Raw genomic sequence first — 16,796 nt, forward strand, 5'->3', positions numbered from 1 at the left:
TGCGCAGAAGCTGCGCAGCCTGCGTCTCCTTGGTGACAGACCGGAACCGGAAGCACAGATGTCGAGCCGCAGAATGAACTGCGAGAGTCAGATGGTGTAGCCGCTCCAGCTCGTTATTTTAACTTTTTTACACACTTTTCGGATCGTTTAGGCTCTGGCTGTTCGGTCGGGTCCGCGGAGGTAAGGCGGAATGTTTCTGTTAGACTTTGGCAGAGAAAGTGAAGCACTTCGGCGCCATGTTGGCGAAACAAAGCTGCTGTTGCTCCTCTTCTCTGTTCTTATATATGCCCCTTAAAAATGAAGCCGAATTACAGTTAATGCTGTTCTCATTCGGCTGATATCCGATTTTATAGTCAGACCCAGAAATAAGGCAGAACGTTTGATTTAAAAGTTTCCCGTAGAGCTGAGCTGTCGATCCCTGAGGATAATAAAGCATCTCCAGCTGCGTTCTCATGAAAACATTCATTTTCTAAACGGATATATAAAACTTCTGCATCTGAGTCATTTCGGCTGCGCTACTTGAATCAATCAAAATCAATCAAATTTTATTTGTATAGCACATTTCAGCATCAAGGCATTTCAAGGTGCTTTACATAATTAAAAAACAAAATAAAAACAGCATGACATTGAATAAACAGGAAGAGAGAGATTTTGGAAAAAGAATAAAATAGAAAAAGATTTAAAAAAGAAAAAGATAAAAACGGAATTTAAGCGCCTGTCGTCGCCGGACTCCGCCGTCCGTTTAACGCAGATATTATCCAGGCTCCGTCCACCTGTTATGCAAATTTTTGTGCTAGGACTTCGCCGTCCTACACGGATTTTTGTGGACTATTTTTACCTGTTAGTCTAGAATTTACAGGGTTTTTCTGTGCGCGCAATGACCCTCAGTCACTCGCCACTTTTACATAAATAGATAAAAAGTAAAGCCAAAAACATCAAAACCCACTCTAACCCTAATTTAGCCATAAGCAGCTCCAACCAGGTGGGTTAAGTTGAGATTTAAAGGCTCTCAGTGTTTCAGCTGTTTTACAGTTTTCTGGAAGTTTGTTCCAGATTTGTGGTGCATAGAAACTGAATGCTGCTTCTCCTCATTTGGTTCTGGTTCTGGATGCAGAGCAGAACCAGAACCAGAAGATCTGAGGGGTCTAGACGTTGGTACAGCAATAACAGATCTTTAATGTATTGTGGTGCTAAACCATTCAGTGATTTATAAACTAAGTATTTTAAAGTCTATCCTCTGAGCTACAGGGAGCCAGTGTAGGGACTTTAAAACTGGTGTTATGTCTCCATCTTCCTGGTTTTAGTGAGAACACCAGCAGCAGCTTCTGGATCAGCTGCAGCTGGAGGATTGATTTATTAGTCAGACCTGTGAAGACGCTGCTGCAGGAATCAATGCGGCTGAAGATAAACGCATGGATGAGTTTCTCTAGATCTCGCTGAGACATCAGTCCTCTAATCCTGGAGATGTTCTTCAGGTGATAGAAGGCCGACTTTGTGACTGTCTTAATGTGGCTCTGAAGGTTCAGGTCAGAGGTCATCACTACTCCCAGGTTTCGGGCTGATCGCTGGTTTTCAGTTGTAATAACTGAAGCTGAGCATTGATTCTAGTTCGCTCCTCTTTAGGTCCAAAGATAATAACTTCAGTTTGTTTCTGTTCAGTTGGAGAAAGTTTTGGCACATCCACACATTTATCTTTTCTAAGCATCTGTTCAGTGATTGGATGGGGTCAAAGGTCACCTGGTGACATCATGATGTAGAGCTGTGTATCATAGTTATGGTAGCTGATCTTATTTCCTGCTATAACCTGAGCCAGTGGGAGCATGTAGATATTGAATAGGAGGGTCCTAGGATTGAACCTCGGAGTACCCCACATGTGACCTTTGACCTCTCTGATGAGAAGTTTCCGATTGAAACAAAGAAATCCCTGTTCTTTATGTAAGATTCAAACCAGTGGAGCTCTGGACCGGAGAGTCCGACCCGACTCTCCAGTCGGTTCAGTAAAATGTCCTGATCAACACTAATGAGGGAGACTTAAAAACCAGAGTTTGCGCATAATGATGAGGCTGAATGTAGCCACAAGTAAAGGGACATTTCACTGTTTTTACAATAAAATAGAAGTTGCCTTGTGTGGAAATTCTGGTAAGAGCACGTAAGATTCACACAACAGTAAAAAAAATAAATAATGCATCAAATGAGTGAGTGTGCAGTTATTAAAAACAGCATAAAGTTATGCATGAATATTAGGCCTGCCATCTTTCAGAAATCCAAATAAGGGACGCCCACCACGGCGTGTCGCCCGACTCTCATGGGGTGGGACGTCCGCTGCAGTGATGGATAATATTTCATGGCAATGTTTTTGTTTTTAAAAAGTGATCCAGAGAGCAACTGTTCATACATAGAGTACTCCAAAGCTGTTCTCCAGTCAGAGCATATCTTAAACATGTTTGATTAAAACGTATTTGGTAAACTGCTCAAGTACTGAGTGACTGATCATAACACCTGATTTAATATTCAAAATGTGTCCTCAGACAGCCAAAAGTACAAGTTATGTCAAAATTCTAGTATTGTAAAGAATATTAATAAAATATTTATACAAATAAGGAGATAGATTTGGAGGCTGGTTCTAGGACAAATTTACCACTAGGGGTAGTCAGTGCTTTTTCATGGGGACACTTAAAAAATGAAACAAAAAAACAGAGCAATATTTCATCATTTGATATATTAAGTGAGCCAAAGAGCCACTTGTGTCTCCAGAGATCCAGGCTGCAGATCCCTGGCAGATGGAAAGTCTGATTCTACACAGCAGCTAAAGGTGCAGCACTATAATTTTTAATTCAATGTTAAAGTAAAATTGTGAAGGTTAAAAAATCCACCACTGAGCATTAACAAAAGACGTTTATTTAGTATAATTTCTTCTGTACCCCGTTGGCCCCCATCTAGATCCGCCCCTGGGCTGCAGGTCTGTGTCTGACATTAATTATACAGTAAATGAACACTGAATTCATAAAAGATGTCAACATTTCTTAATAAAACAAACAGAAAGCTCTAACAAACCTTTTAAAAGTAGAAATATTTATGTATTCACTGTTAATCTCTCAGTATGATTTGTTCTCTAAATCACCATTTGTATTATTTTGGCTGATACGGCGATACATTAAATAAGCAAATAATCAGCTCCTAACAGTCGACTAAAAGCACAATAAGAAGCTGAATAATAAAATGTTCTCCCACATCAGCCTCAGGAGATGACTGAGGGATGAAGAGATGCTGATTTCTGGTTCTTTAGGTTCTGATGGGTCTGCAGTTCCTCTCCTGATCCATTCTGTCTATCATACAGCAGCACCGCCACGATGGACACTTTTTTTGATTTTCATTGCCTGTATTCATCCTCACTAACATTATTCACCCTGGGATTTGCGTCTTCCCTCTCACGTCTGTATCTTTACGAGGTTTTGGTTCTAAGGACGTTTTAAAAAGACGCGGGTTGATAGCAGCTCACCGCGGCTGCGTAGTGTCCGTCTCTAGGCAACAGCGTCGGTCCGTAGCGTTCTGGGGTCCTTTTTACGTCCCGCCACAACAATTTAGCTGACCTTAAAATTTCCTGTTTCATTTTGGTCATTGTTGTTACACTTAGTGTTGATGTGTGTGTGATAGGCGAGTCTATCGGACAGTTCTAGAAATCCGGAACAAACCGCGTCCCGTAGCAACATTTAACAGCCAAACATGGGACCGTCCGTATTTAAGGGACGGGTGGCAACATGTGAGGCAAAAACTTTAAGGGAACCGTTTTACTTTGGGCCGGTTGTTTGTAGCGATGAGTTTTCCCTCCAGTCTGCTGGTTCTGGTTCTGCGGGTCGGACCGGACTCCTCCCAGGTCATCCCCATGTGTTGGTCGTCCCAGCAGGGCGGGATGAGCGCAGAGGCGGCGGACCGGGTCGCCGCGGTGACCGGCAGCCGGCCCGGCACGCCGCTGCAGGTGTCCTGGTTCGAGTTCCTGCTGGACGGCGGCCTGCTGGAGACACACTTGCAGAAAGCCAGCCCAGGTCAGTGCTCCGCGCCGCAGCGGCCCGGTTCTGGTTCTGCCAGGTCCGAGGCTCACGCTTGGCGCCGTGTCCCGTCCAACAGACCCGGCGCCGGTCCAGCTCATCGTCCAGTTCCTGGAGCAGGCCTCCAAGCCGTCGGTGAACGAACAGAACCAGGTGCAGCCGCCGGCAGACAACCGCAGGAACCGGACCCTGAAGCTGCTGGCGCTGAAAGTCGCCGCTCACATGAAGTGGGACCTGGACAGCCTGGAGAGAGGGTACGTGCTGGTTCTGGTTCTGGGGCCGGTTCTGGTCTGGTTCTGGCTGACGGCCTGCGGTTCTGTTCCTCCTGGCCAGGCTGACCATCCCGGTGGTCAACATGCTGCTGAACGAGCTGCTGTGCGTCAGCAAGGTTCCGGCCGGCGTGAAGCACGTGGAGCTGGACCTGTCCACCCTGCCGCCCACCACCGCCATGGCCGTCATCATCTACAACCGCTGGTGAGGACAAACGCGTGGCCATCGCTAAACTCCCGCATATTGATGACAAACGGACTGAATATGACCACAAACTTTTAAAGATATTTCTAACTTTATCACGTTTCTTAACCATGTCAGCCCTAAAACGGTGGGTTTCATTTCACAGATGAAGTGAAATAAATACGGTTTTTACTCCTTTATTGAGACAGGAGTCGAACGTTTTACAGTCAGTGTCTGATGAAAATGCTCTCTGCTAATGGTTTGAAATTATTTTAACACCATGATAGCTTAAAGAATTACAAAACAGAGGCCCGTTATGTAGGACATTTTATATCACGCTGTTAAGCCTATTAATGTAGGAGGGGAGCTAAAACTGAAATAACTTTTTCTACATAATCACACATGTTCTCTGAACTGCTGGTACGAGTTTCATATCAACAGGATACTATTTGGGGAAAATACATAGGGCATGCAGATATCAGCAAGCTAATAATTTGCTATGCCATAAAATGCATCCCCCTGCTAAGAAATGAAGAGTTAAGAGCGATTTCACCTTTTCTACGTAATGAGACTTGTTCTCTGAGCTACTGCTAACAGTTTCATATCATAGACAGGGATGCAAATATTGGCAGGCTTAGAAATTAAAATGCATCCCATCCATCCATTTTCTGTACACCCTTGTCCCTTAGTGGGGTCGGGAGAAAATATATCCCCTCCTAGTTTAGCGATGTGCACTCCCAGTGGTGGAATAAGTAGGCGTTGGGCCAGGGGGCGGGGCTAATGACCGGGCTTGGGGGCGGGGCTAATGACCAGGCCCATTAAATCGGGCCAGGGGGCGGGGTTAATGACGTGGGCGGGGCTAATGACCGGGCTTGGGGGCGGGGCTAATGACCAGGCCCTTTAAATCGGGCCAGGGGGCGGGGTTAATGACGTGGGCGGGGCTAATGACCAGGCCCTTTAAATCGGGCCAGGGGGCGGGGCTAATGGCCGGGCCCTTTATATACAAAATAACAAAGCTCATGAAAACATATTTTTATGAAGTACTAATAAAAGCCACTCCTATTTGAGGTAAAATTACTCCAATCTACCTAGTTTACAATCCGTTCCTAAGTGTCTGACTGATGATGACGTTTGGATGGTTGGTGACATGTTTTACCCAGAATACACTTGGAGACAATCGGCGATCAACTTGTAAATTTGTGTGTCAAAAAGTTAAATGTAAGAGTGAAAATAAAGCCAGTCATGTAGCACATCGTTTTATTCAATATTTTACAGCCACTATGTCACTAAAATCAGTCGGTCTTGTAAAGGTTTTAGCAGCCATGAGTCAACAATGACTGGAGCAGCCTGCTATATAATCTACTGGGGGGCCCCATTGTATAGTCTCCATACATCACACTCAACAGGAGAGGGCCCACCTTCTCCAGCTCGTGATACAGACTTGGATCTCTAAAGTCATATTCTGCCTCCTATCCGGGCCCGGGCCCCCCATAGCTCCGCCCCTGCCCGCCGCAGGGCATGTGTGTCGGACGTCTGTCGTGGTTCCAGATGAAATGTGTGCTGTTCTGGTGCAGGGCCATCAGGACCATCGTTCTGAGCAGCTTTCCAGAGAAGCAGAACAAACCAGGACCTCATCAGATGAACATGTAAGCGCCGCCGCGCCGCTTCCTGTCACTCAGTGACGGTTTGTTTTTACTGGTAGAACCGATGAACAAAACCCTTCAGCTGCAGCGTGTTTGGTTAGATGATGCGTTCACTGACACTTAGAGAATCTGAGTAAAGCAGCAGATCATTTATAGTGATGCTGTTCACTTCAGGAACATTTGAATCTGCAGCGCTGCAGCTGATTGGCTCCCTGGTAACGACTTAGTAATTAAACTCATCTCTTACTGCAGCAGCTAAACCTCAGAGTATCAGGAACACAATAAGATATTTGTTTTAGTTTTTAAATTATGACAATAAATCATATTGACACATAAAAGATGTGAAAAGTTTGGTCCATCCAGGTCTGAAAGAACCAAATCCTGACAGTGATTTGATCTGGTGAAAGATGAAATTCTTCCTTATTTTTAAAACCAAACTTCAAGGTTGTCAGCATTCCTCATTCTAATTAAATTTTTTGTGAAGTTCTCCTAAGAATAAAACTGCCTCTCACTGGCAGCTTCAGCCTCACCTGTAAATTCATCCGTTAATCACCAGTTATTAACCATTTAGTCCAGAGTTCATCTATATATTAACCTTAGTAACTAACATGTTGATGTTAGGCACTGAACGGTCACAGGTTCACTGAAAGATTTAGGCAAGAAAATGTTTTTCTTATTTTAAAATGAATGATGTGCATTTTTAGTTTATTTTTAATGTTTAAAACTAATTGAAGTGATTAAAAGAAAACAAATATTTCTTAAACTGATTTCAGTGTGAACTTCTGCTGCTCTAATAAGACATGAGTGTTTATTATGATGTTACTGAGGCTGAAACGCTGTCAGGATGGTAAAGATGCTGCCCCCTGCAGGCTGAGCGTGGTGCAGCAGGAGAAGGAGCTGATGGAGAACATCCTGGCGGTGGTGAGTAGCCGGTGATGAGTGTGTGGGTCTGCTGGCTGCAGCTCAGGCTGTCTCCTGTCAGCTGAAGGAGCAGGCGGCCGACTCGGTCAGCGTCCTGGACGCCGCGCTGCGCCTCAAGAAGGACTTCTACGTCCACACGCTGCGGACGCTGGACCTGCTGGGCTCCGACGCCGCCGCCAACGGAGAGACCGAGTCCTCCACCGCCGGCCTGCGGATCAGCGCCGACGAGCTGCACTGCCAGGTGAGCGACGGCCCGGCTGCCGCCGCTCCAGCCGGGGGGCTGGGTTGACCTCTGACCTCTGTTCCAGGTGCACTACGACCTGGGAGCCATCTTCTTCCAGCGGGGCTGCACGGACCAGCCGGCCTATCGGAAGGCCCGGGACCACTTCAGGATGACCAAGGAGCTCCTGAAGAAGGTAGGCCGCCGCACAGAGGTCAGTTCTCCAGAACCGGAACCAGAACCTGTCTCTGTCCCAGCTGGACCAGGCCGTCCACGTCCACCTGGACGAGAAGCGCCTGGCCGGCTACTGGAACGCCTGCAAGGCTCTGACCGGCGACTGCGACCCGGCCGACACGCACACGACCCGCTACGACCGGATCAACAGCCTGATCCGGAACCAGGACTACCAGGTGGGTTCTGCCGGGCCGGGCCGGGCCGGGCTGGGCCAGGCCGGGACTCAGTCTGAACTGTTCTGCTTCCAGGCCGTGGTGGAGGCCTTCATCAGGGACAACGCCGCCCGCTGCTTACCGACCCACTTCAGGCGCTCGGTTCTGAGGGAGCTGCTGTATCGGGCCCAGCAGGGGTGAGTTCAGAACCGACCCGACTCTTCCTCTGCCCGCCTGGCAGACAGAACCATCTGCTCCGGATCTGGAGGAATTCCAAACATTCAGAACCACTTGTTCTGCTAGGTTTGGGTTCTAACCGGGCCATCAGGTTCAGAATCAAAGGCTCTGTGGGTTTCCCTCACCGTTTGTCTACATGTGATCACATCTGGGTCACACCGAGGTCCTGGTCCTGGTCCAATCCCGGTCCTGGTCCAGTCCCGGTCCTGGTCCTGGTCCTGGTCCTGGTCCTGGTCCAGTCCCGGTCCTGGTCCTGGTCCTGGCTCTGGTCCGGTCCTGGTCCTGGTCCTGGTCCAATCCCGGTCCTGGTCCAGTCCCGGTCCTGGCCCTGGTCCAGTCCCGGTCCTGGCCCTGGTCCAGTCCCGGTCCTGGTCCTGGTCCTGGTCCTGGTCCAGTCCTGGTCCTGGTCCAATCCCGGTCCTGGCCCTGGTCCAGTCCCGGTCCTGGCCCTGGTCCAGTCCCGGTCCTGGTCCAGTCCTGGTCCTGGTCCTGGTCCAGTCCCGGTCCTGGCCCTGGTCCTGGTCCAGTCCTGGTCCTGGTCCAATCCCGGTCCTGGCCCTGGTCCAGTCCCGGTCCTGGCCCTGGTCCGGTCCTGGCCCTGGTCCTGGTCCAATCCCGGTCCTGGCTCTGGTCCTGGCCCTGGTCCAGTCCCGGTCCTGGTCCTGGTCCTGGTCCTGGTCCTGGTCCAGTCCCGGTCCTGGTCCTGGTCCAATCCCGGTCCTGGCTCTGGTCCTGGCCCTGGTCCAGTCCCGGTCCTGGTCCTGGTCCAATCCCGGTCCTGGCTCTGGTCCTGGTCCTGGTCCAGTCCTGGTCCTGGCTCTGGTCCGGTCCTGGTCCTGGTCCAATCCCGGTCCTGGCTCTGGTCCTGGCCCTGGTCCAGTCCCGGTCCTGGCCCTGGTCCAGTCCCGGTCCTGGTCCTGGTCCTGGTCCTGGTCCAGTCCTGGTCCTGGTCCAATCCCGGTCCTGGCCCTGGTCCAGTCCCGGTCCTGGCCCTGGTCCTGGTCCAGTCCTGGTCCTGGTCCAATCCCGGTCCTGGCCCTGGTCCAGTCCCGGTCCTGGCCCTGGCCCTGGTCCAGTCCCGGTCCTGGCCCTGGTCCAGTCCCGGTCCTGGTCCTGGTCCTGGTCCTGGTCCAGTCCTGGTCCTGGTCCAATCCCGGTCCTGGCCCTGGTCCAGTCCCGGTCCTGGCCCTGGTCCAGTCCCGGTCCTGGTCCAGTCCTGGTCCTGGTCCTGGTCCAGTCCTGGTCCTGGTCGAATCCCGGTCCTGGCCCTGGTCCAGTCCCGGTCCTGGCCCTGGTCCAGTCCCGGTCCTGGCCCTGGTCCAGTCCCGGTCCTGGTCCAGTCCTGGTCCTGGTCCTGGTCCAGTCCCGGTCCTGGTCCAGTCCCGGTCCTGGTCCTGGTCCAATCCCGGTCCTGGCCCTGGTCCAGTCCCGGTCCTGGCCCTGGTCCAGTCCCGGTCCTGGTCCAATCCCGGTCCTGGCCCTGGTCCAGTCCCGGTCCTGGTCCAATCCCGGTCCTGGCCCTGGTCCAGTCCCGGTCCTGGCCCTGGTCCTGGTCCAGTCCTGGTCCTGGTCCAATCCCGGTCCTGGCCCTGGTCCAGTCCCGGTCCTGGCCCTGGTCCGGTCCTGGCCCTGGTCCAATCCCGGTCCTGGCCCTGGTCCAATCCCGGTCCTGGTCCTGGTCCAATCCCGGTCCTGGTCCTGGTCCGGTTCCGGTCCTGGCCCTGGTCCGGTCCCGGCCCTGGTCCAGTCCCGGTCCTGGCCCTGGTCCAGTCCCGGTCCTGGCCCTGGTCCTGGTCCAATCCCGGTCCTGGCTCTGGTCCTGGTCCTGGTCCCGGTCCCGGTCCTGGCCCTGGTCCAGTCCCGGTCCTGGCCCTGGTCCTGGTCCAGTCCTGGTCCTGGTCCAATCCCGGTCCTGGCTCTGGTCCTGGTCCAGTCCCGGTCCTGGCCCTGGTCCTGGTCCAGTCCCGGTCCTGGTCCTGGTCCAGTCCCGGTCCTGGTCCTGGTCCAGTCCTGGTCCTGGTCCAATCCCGGTCCTGGCCCTGGTCCTGGTCCAGTCCCGGTCCTGGTCCTGGTCCAGTCCCGGTCCTGGCCCTGGTCCAGTCCCGGTCCCGGTCCTGGTCCTGGTCCCGGTCCCGGTCCCGGTCCAACTCGGTGTGTCTCTGCAGGGAGCCGGGCCTGGACTCGCTGTGCCGCCAGCTGTGCGTGTGCAACGCGGTGCGAGACGCTCTGGACGGAGAGGTTCTGAGCGTCGGGTTCCAGCAGCTGCTGCTGAAGCCCGGGAAGCGGATCGTGGACTTCCTGCTGGAGGTAAGGAGCGCCGGGTTCGAACCCCCGTCCTTCGCTGGCGCACGGCGAGCCAACGCGCTGCTGTCTGCCGCTGCAGGTGTCCTCCCGCTCTCTGGACCGGGACCGGCCGTCAGCCCGGAGGAACGCCGCCGCCTTCCTGAGGTGAGTCCAGAGACTGGACCGCTGCAGCTCCGCCGTTTCCATCAGAACCCTCAAAGTTTATTCCAGGGAGACCCGCCCCCTCTCTCCTGGGATTCACCATAGCAACCGGAGACTGCGGATTCACCATAGCAACCGGAGACTGCGGATTCACCATAGCAACCGGAGACTGCGGATTCACCATAGCAACCGGAGACCCTCTGGCTGCTGCTGGGCGCTGAGCTAGAACTAGAAGCAGTCAGAGCAGAACTTTGTGGCGGCTCTGACCGGGTCTCTGCTGTTCCTGCAGGACTCTGTGTGAGAACCTGGAGGACCGGGTTCTGGTTCTGACCGTCACGTCTCATCCGCTCTTCCTGGAGCTGCTGAGGGACGACGACCGCAAGGTTCTGATGGAGCAGACGAGGAAGAAGGGTGGAGTCAACCTGAGCGCCAAGCCACTTCCGTCCTTCTACGACATCCCAGGTAGGGAGCCGGTTCTGGTTCTGTTCAGCCCGGTTCTGGTGCTGATCCAGTTCTGCTCGCTCTGCAGCTTCGGCCAGTGTGAACATCGGCCAGCTGGAGCAGCAGCTGATCCGGGCCTTGGACCCACGCCGGATCCGACAGATCCTGATCGAGCTCCACGGCCTGGCGGAGCGACCTTTCTGGAGGGTCAACGGAAAGGTCAGCCTCTCCTGCCCCCGTCCCCCTCCCGCCTGGTTGCTAACGGTAACCATGAAGCTCTGAACCAATCAGCTGCTGTCTGTCCGCAGTGGGAGGTTCCTCCGGATTACATCGGCGCCGTCCTCGCCATCAAAGACGGCCTGACCCGAGATCTGGTCTACATCCTGATGGCCAAAGCTCTGCACTGCACCTCCATAAAGGTTTAATCCCAAACACCTGGATTACCCAGGATTTAATCCGCCAATTTTCCAGAACCGGTTCTGTGTCCCTGCAGGACTTCGGCCCGGCCCGCCAGCTGTTCGCCGCCTGCCTGGAGCTCGTCACAGAGTTTTCTCCGAAGCTGCGGCAGGTGATGCTCAACGAGACGCTGCTGCTGGACGTACGCGCTCACGAGGCCGCCGACGGCAACCGGGAGCGGCCGCCGCCCGACCTGGTGAGCCGGGTCAGAGGTTACCTGGAGATGAGGATCCACGGTGAGTTGGCGCCTCTGCAGGTTCTGGTTGTGATCGGGTCCAGCTGTAATGGTTCAGGAGAGGAACAGAGCTCCATCTCAGTTTGGAAGATCCTGAAGAGTTTCTGGGTCAGACCAGAAACGTCCGGTCTGAGGGGCAAGAAAACAGAACAGGCTCCTCCCCTTTAGCTCCTCCCCTCTAGGCTCCTCCCCCTTTAGCACCTCCCCTCTATGCTCCTCCCACTCTATGCTCCTCTCTCTCTGGGCTCCTCCCATTTAGCTCCTCCCCTCTAGGCTCCTCCCTCTCTATGCTCCTCTCTCTCTAGGCTCCTCCCCTTTAGCACCTCCCCTCTATGCTCCTCCCTCTCTATGCTCCTCTCTCTCTAGGCTCCTCCCATTTAGCTCCTCCCCTCTAGGCTCCTCCCCTTTAGCACCTCCCCTCTATGCTCCTCCCCTCTAGGCTCCTCCCTCTCTGGGCTCCTCCCCTTTAGCACCTCTCCTCTATGCTCCTCCCCTCTAGGCTCCTCCCTCTCTGGGCTCCTCCCCTTTAGCACCTCCCCTCTAGGCTCCTCCCTCCACCTGCTTGAGTTTCAGGTTTTAACTAGATGAAAGATCCCGATCAGAACCAGAACAGGAGCAAACTGAGTTCCGGGTCAGTGCGGTGGTGACCTGAAGGTTCTCCTGGTTCTGGCAGACGTTCCCCTGCGTCAGGTGATCGGGGAGGAATGCGTCGCCTTCATGCTGAACTGGAGGGAGAACGACTACCTGACGCTGCAGGTGCCTCCGTCTCTGGTCATGAACAACCCATACATCAAGGTAAACCGCCACGCGCTGCTGCTCCCTCCGGCTGAAGAAGGCCTAGGTGTCACGATGTTCTCTGGTTCTGGTTCTGAAGCTGGGCCAGCTCCTGGCCTCCACCTGCAAGGAGCTCCCAGGTCCTAAAGAGAGTCGGCGCACTGCCAAGGAGCTGTGGGAGGTGGTGGTGCAGATCTGCAGCGTCTCCGTCCAGCACAAGCGCAGCAGCGACGGCCGCCTGGGTCTGATCAAGCAGCGCGAATCGTCTCTGGGCATCCTGCAGCGGTGAGTCGGCATCGGGCCGCACTGCCCGGCCGTTTGGACCCGTCTCAGTCGCATCATTCTGCTCTGTTTCCCTTCCAGGAGTAAATTCATCACCTTCACAAAGAAACTCAGAGTGAGTACCGACCTTCAGAAACATTTTAGTGAGAAGCTCTGGGTTCTGACCGTCCTCTTCCTCCCAGGAGCCGCTGGTGCTGACCACTCTGATCTCGCTGTTTGTGAGACTCCACAGCATCGTTCGGGTGCGTCTCTGAACCTGCTGCTAGATCTCCTTCTGCTGAGTTCAAGGTGGTCAGTTTATGTTTCAGTCATTTCTCCTCAGGACGACATAGTGAACGAAGTGACAGCCGAGCATCTCTCCATCTGGCCATCCTCTCTTCCAAAGTGAGTTCCTGGTTCTGCAGCGCCCCCTGCTGTCTCCTCAGTGCAGCTGTCAGTGACCAGAGTGTTTGTGTTGAGCAGCATCCAGGCGGTGGACGTGGAGGCGGTGGCTGTGACGGTCAAAGAGCTGGTGTCCTACGCGCTGACGCTGAACCCCAACAACCAGGCCTGGCTCGTCACGCAGGCAGACATCTACTTTGGTGAGTAACACTACTGCAGCGCCGGCAACCTGCAGCTCCGGCAACCTGCAGCGCCGGCAACCTGCAGCGCCGGCAACCTGCAGCGCCGGCAACCTGCAGCGCCGGCAACCTGCAGCGCCGGCAACCTGCAGCGCCGGCAACCTGCAGCTCCAGCAACCTGCAGCTCCAGCAACCTGCAGCTCCAGCAACCTGCAGCTCCAGCAACCTGCAGCTCCGGCAACCTGCAGCGCCGGCAACCTGCAGCTCCAGCAACCTGCAGCGCCGGCAACCTGCAGCTCCGGCAACCTGCAGCTCCGGCAACCTGCAGCTCCGGCAACCTGCAGCTCCGGCAACCTGCAGCTCCAGCAACCTGCAGCGCCGGCAACCTGCAGCTCCGGCAACCTGCAGCGCCGGCAACCTGCAGCTCCAGCAACCTGCAGCTCCGGCAACCTGCAGCGCCGGCAACCTGCAGCTCCGGCAACCTGCAGCTCCTGCAGCTCCAGCAACCTGCAACTAAGAGGAATCTGTGTTTTGATCTCTTTGCAGTGACCAATCAGTTCTCGGCGGCGCTCAGCTTTTACCTGCAGGCTGGAGCTGTGTGCTCAGACTTCTTCACCAAACCGGTGCCTCCTGATGTCTACACAGACCAGGTGAAACGTCACACCTGTGGTTGCAGCTGCTGATGCCGGTGTCGGGCAGAAGGCCTTGGGTGGAAGCATTTTGGGCCATTTGGTCACGCCGTGGTCAGTGTGAACACATCGCAGAGGGCGGCCATTTGCAAACCGTCTCCTTGGGAAACCCACGGCCAACCGCTGTTACTGTGTGCCAATTGGCCATGTGGTTGACACTTGGGAACAATCAGGCTCTTCTTTATGGTGGGCCCCTGGGGCCCCTACTGGGTCGGCCCCGGGGTTCGGATAAAACACTTCAGTTGGCTGCATGGCAGGTTTCTGGGAGGAAGTTCAACTCAAACTCTGCTACAAACGCTCCAGGTTCTGAAACAAACTGTGGAAAAGTTTAGTAGGGTGGAGGACCTGTGATGCTGAGGGTTGGCTTCTCCTCCGGACCACACTGGGTTGTCCCAGGTCCAGGTCACCTGGACACGGTGGTTCAGGAGACGCAGCCGGCCTTCCTGCATGAACACGTCAGACATCCTGAATGAAGGCTGGGTTGGTTTCATGTTGGTCACCATGAAGTCCATCTGTTAGGTGGATCACTAATAAATCCCTGCTGCAGTTTGGAGCGCGCTCAGTTGACGTTCTTCCTGTGAGAACATCAGGATGTGTTTAAAGGGAAAACCTGATCAGTTCAGCGCTGGCCAGTAGGGGGCGCAGCTGTTAGAACCAAGCCAGGCAGGTGGAAGAAGAGCCTGTCTGACCCGCTGCTGTCTTCTGCAGGTTCTGAAGAGGATGATCAAGTGCTGCTCCATGATGAACTGCCACACACAGGTCAGAGGTCACAGCAGCCTTCCACCTGCAGGTGCGATCAGGGTCAAAGTTCACTCCGTCTGTTCTGATCCCCAGGTTGCCGTTCTGTGCCAGTTTCTCCGGGAGGTCGACTACATGACGGCGTTCAAAGCTCTTCAGGAGCAGAACAGGTAAAGCTCACCTGGATGCGATCGTTCCCGCTGAGGCGTTTCTAACCGATGTTTCCACAGCCACGACGCCATGGACTCCTTCTACGACTACATCTGGGACGTCACCATCCTGGAGTACCTGACTCGTATCCTTTCTGCTGACAGCCACACTTCCCCTGCAGCCTCCGCTTGACCTGGTTTTCCTCCTGAGTCTGAGCTCAGATATTCACCACAAACGCGGCGAGACGGAGAAGAGGCAGATCGCTGTAAGTCCTCCGGCTGCAGGAGTTTCACTCAGGGAACCACTCACTCACAAACCGCCGCCCAGGATTCGAACTGAGGTTAAACTCGGATTTTTAAAACCAAGCGTACGCACGCCAGCAGCCGTTTTCCTTTGTGAATCGCAGCTGGACCTCAGAGCTCGGTCAGGTTCTGCACACATTTCACCATTAAGGTCGATGCAAAGCACCTTGGGAACCTCAGCGTTCGTTTACGCAGCCCAGCTGATGGTCAGTGTTGCTTCATGACCAACAGCCCTGCATCGTAAAAACATTTAAAATGTCACAAAGCCACAGTTGGTCAGCATGAACCGCAGTCAGCCTTCGTCCCCATCTGGTGTTCCTAACCGCCAGGTTTCCATGTTGGGTTTCCAGGGCGTCGTTCCGGGTTCGGGCTCTGCCTCTGTGTTGGTGGAGCAGACTGAGGCGCTGCAGTCCGAGCTACACGCCACCTACTGGCCACAGCTATTACGGCATCTGCTGCTTTTCAACACAGAACCAGAGTACGTGATCAACGCAGCGCCATGACTGCACAGGAATATAAAAACAGAAGAAGAAGAAAGTTGTAGAGGTCCAAATATCACCAGGATCTGTCCTGATCCTCCGATGGGCCAGAAACACAGATGCCTTTACAGAGTTACGTCGTTCCTTCAGGCAGAGTTCATTCATCGGTGATTAATCACTGGGGATGCTTCGCACATTGTCAGGATTTATTCTTAATCTGCAGTAATAAAATAAAGCTGGGGAGACGACCGTAAGAAGCCGTTTAAATATTGACTGGTTTAGGACTCATGAAGGCTCGTGTCGCTCTGCGTTTTTAAACCTCTGGTTGGAGTCCGATATATAAATGTCTGAGGGAATCAAACGGCGTGGATTCGGCTCCCACCTCCACCTGCCAACATTTCCTTTAGCTTCCAAACAAACCAGACTGTGTGCGTGCGTCAGACATTTTCATGTCGACTTTGTTTTAAATCGGTATGTCTGCAGTGAAAGTGGCGTGAAAGTTTCAGATGCCATTTTGTGCGTATGCTACCTTTAAGGATGAAACCCAGAACAAGTTTCTGATCATTTTCCCCGATTTGTTCCGAACCTGGACAACGGGAATCTTTTAGCCGTGCTTTAACTTTCCCCTGGCAGGCTGATTTAAATGTGAGGGTGATGGTGCTGTGCTCCACCTGTCCAGGTGAAGGCCATCGGACAGACGGAGCTGAACAGCAGCAACCCGGAGGAGGTTCTGCAGCTGGCGGCCCAGAAGAGGAAGAAGAGGTTCCTGCAGGCCATGGCCAAACTCTACTTCTGAAAACACGCAGCAGCTGTTCAGTTTTATAAAATAAAGTGTTCAAACAAAGCAGTCGGCCAGCGTCTCATTGTTTTAAACCTGTGTGTGTGTGTGTGTGTGTGTGTGTGTGTGTGTGTATGTGCGTGTGTGTGTGTGTGCGTGTTCTCTGAACAAAAAAACTTTATTTTTCCTAAAAGCTTTAAAATCATTAGAGAGAAAAACATTTGATTGATGACAAAAAAACAAAAGCTTGTATAAGGAAGAGACTAAACAAAATATATATATTTCCTGATTGAAATATTTAAGAAAAACGCAAAAGAAAATATAATTTTTTTGGCAGAAATGCATATATAAGGAAAAAATACCACATTTCTGATGAAAACGCATGTGTAAGGAAAAAGGAAAAAATATAGATTTCTGCTTTTATTTTTAGTTATGTCAGTTTTGGTCCTCCATAATTTTGGACTCGGCTGAACCGCTAAAACCTGCTGGTCCTGAAATCCACCGCCCACCTGGCGCCCCCTGGCGTCCGGAGAGGAAAGTCAAAGGAAAAGCTTTGAGAAC

At 53.1% G+C, this 16,796-nt stretch overlaps 1 protein-coding gene across 2 annotated transcripts; it reads left to right on the forward strand.

Moving 5' to 3' along the window:
* The first annotated feature begins 30 nt into the window (after nucleotides 1-30).
* Nucleotides 31-16,301, forward strand: ints8 (integrator complex subunit 8). Of its 2 annotated transcripts, none has more exons than XM_088010569.1 (28): nucleotides 31-180; nucleotides 3,902-4,043; nucleotides 4,126-4,300; nucleotides 4,380-4,520; nucleotides 6,074-6,145; nucleotides 7,012-7,063; nucleotides 7,125-7,304; nucleotides 7,372-7,479; nucleotides 7,541-7,693; nucleotides 7,766-7,866; nucleotides 10,072-10,213; nucleotides 10,290-10,354; nucleotides 10,641-10,813; nucleotides 10,881-11,011; nucleotides 11,101-11,211; nucleotides 11,286-11,484; nucleotides 12,157-12,278; nucleotides 12,358-12,542; nucleotides 12,621-12,654; nucleotides 12,722-12,781; nucleotides 12,862-12,923; nucleotides 13,002-13,120; nucleotides 13,646-13,749; nucleotides 14,497-14,547; nucleotides 14,623-14,696; nucleotides 14,757-14,821; nucleotides 14,898-14,941; nucleotides 16,137-16,301. In XM_088010569.1, exons 2-28 carry the CDS (start codon nucleotides 3,911-3,913, stop codon nucleotides 16,251-16,253), a joined length of 2,973 nt encoding a protein of 990 aa, XP_087866695.1. In that variant the 5' UTR covers nucleotides 31-180; nucleotides 3,902-3,910; the 3' UTR covers nucleotides 16,254-16,301. The 2 variants fall into 2 exon arrangements, with proteins under 2 accessions (XP_087866695.1, XP_087866694.1); XM_088010568.1 differs by having other exon boundaries at nucleotides 40-180; nucleotides 3,905-4,043.
* The last annotated feature ends 495 nt before the right edge of the window (nucleotides 16,302-16,796 follow it).

The sequence above is a fragment of the Poecilia mexicana genome, unplaced genomic scaffold (assembly GCF_051168715.1).
Source record: "Poecilia mexicana isolate PSO_F unplaced genomic scaffold, ASM5116871v1 scaffold_11, whole genome shotgun sequence".
In the NCBI taxonomy this organism is placed as follows: Eukaryota; Metazoa; Chordata; class Actinopteri; order Cyprinodontiformes; family Poeciliidae; genus Poecilia; species Poecilia mexicana.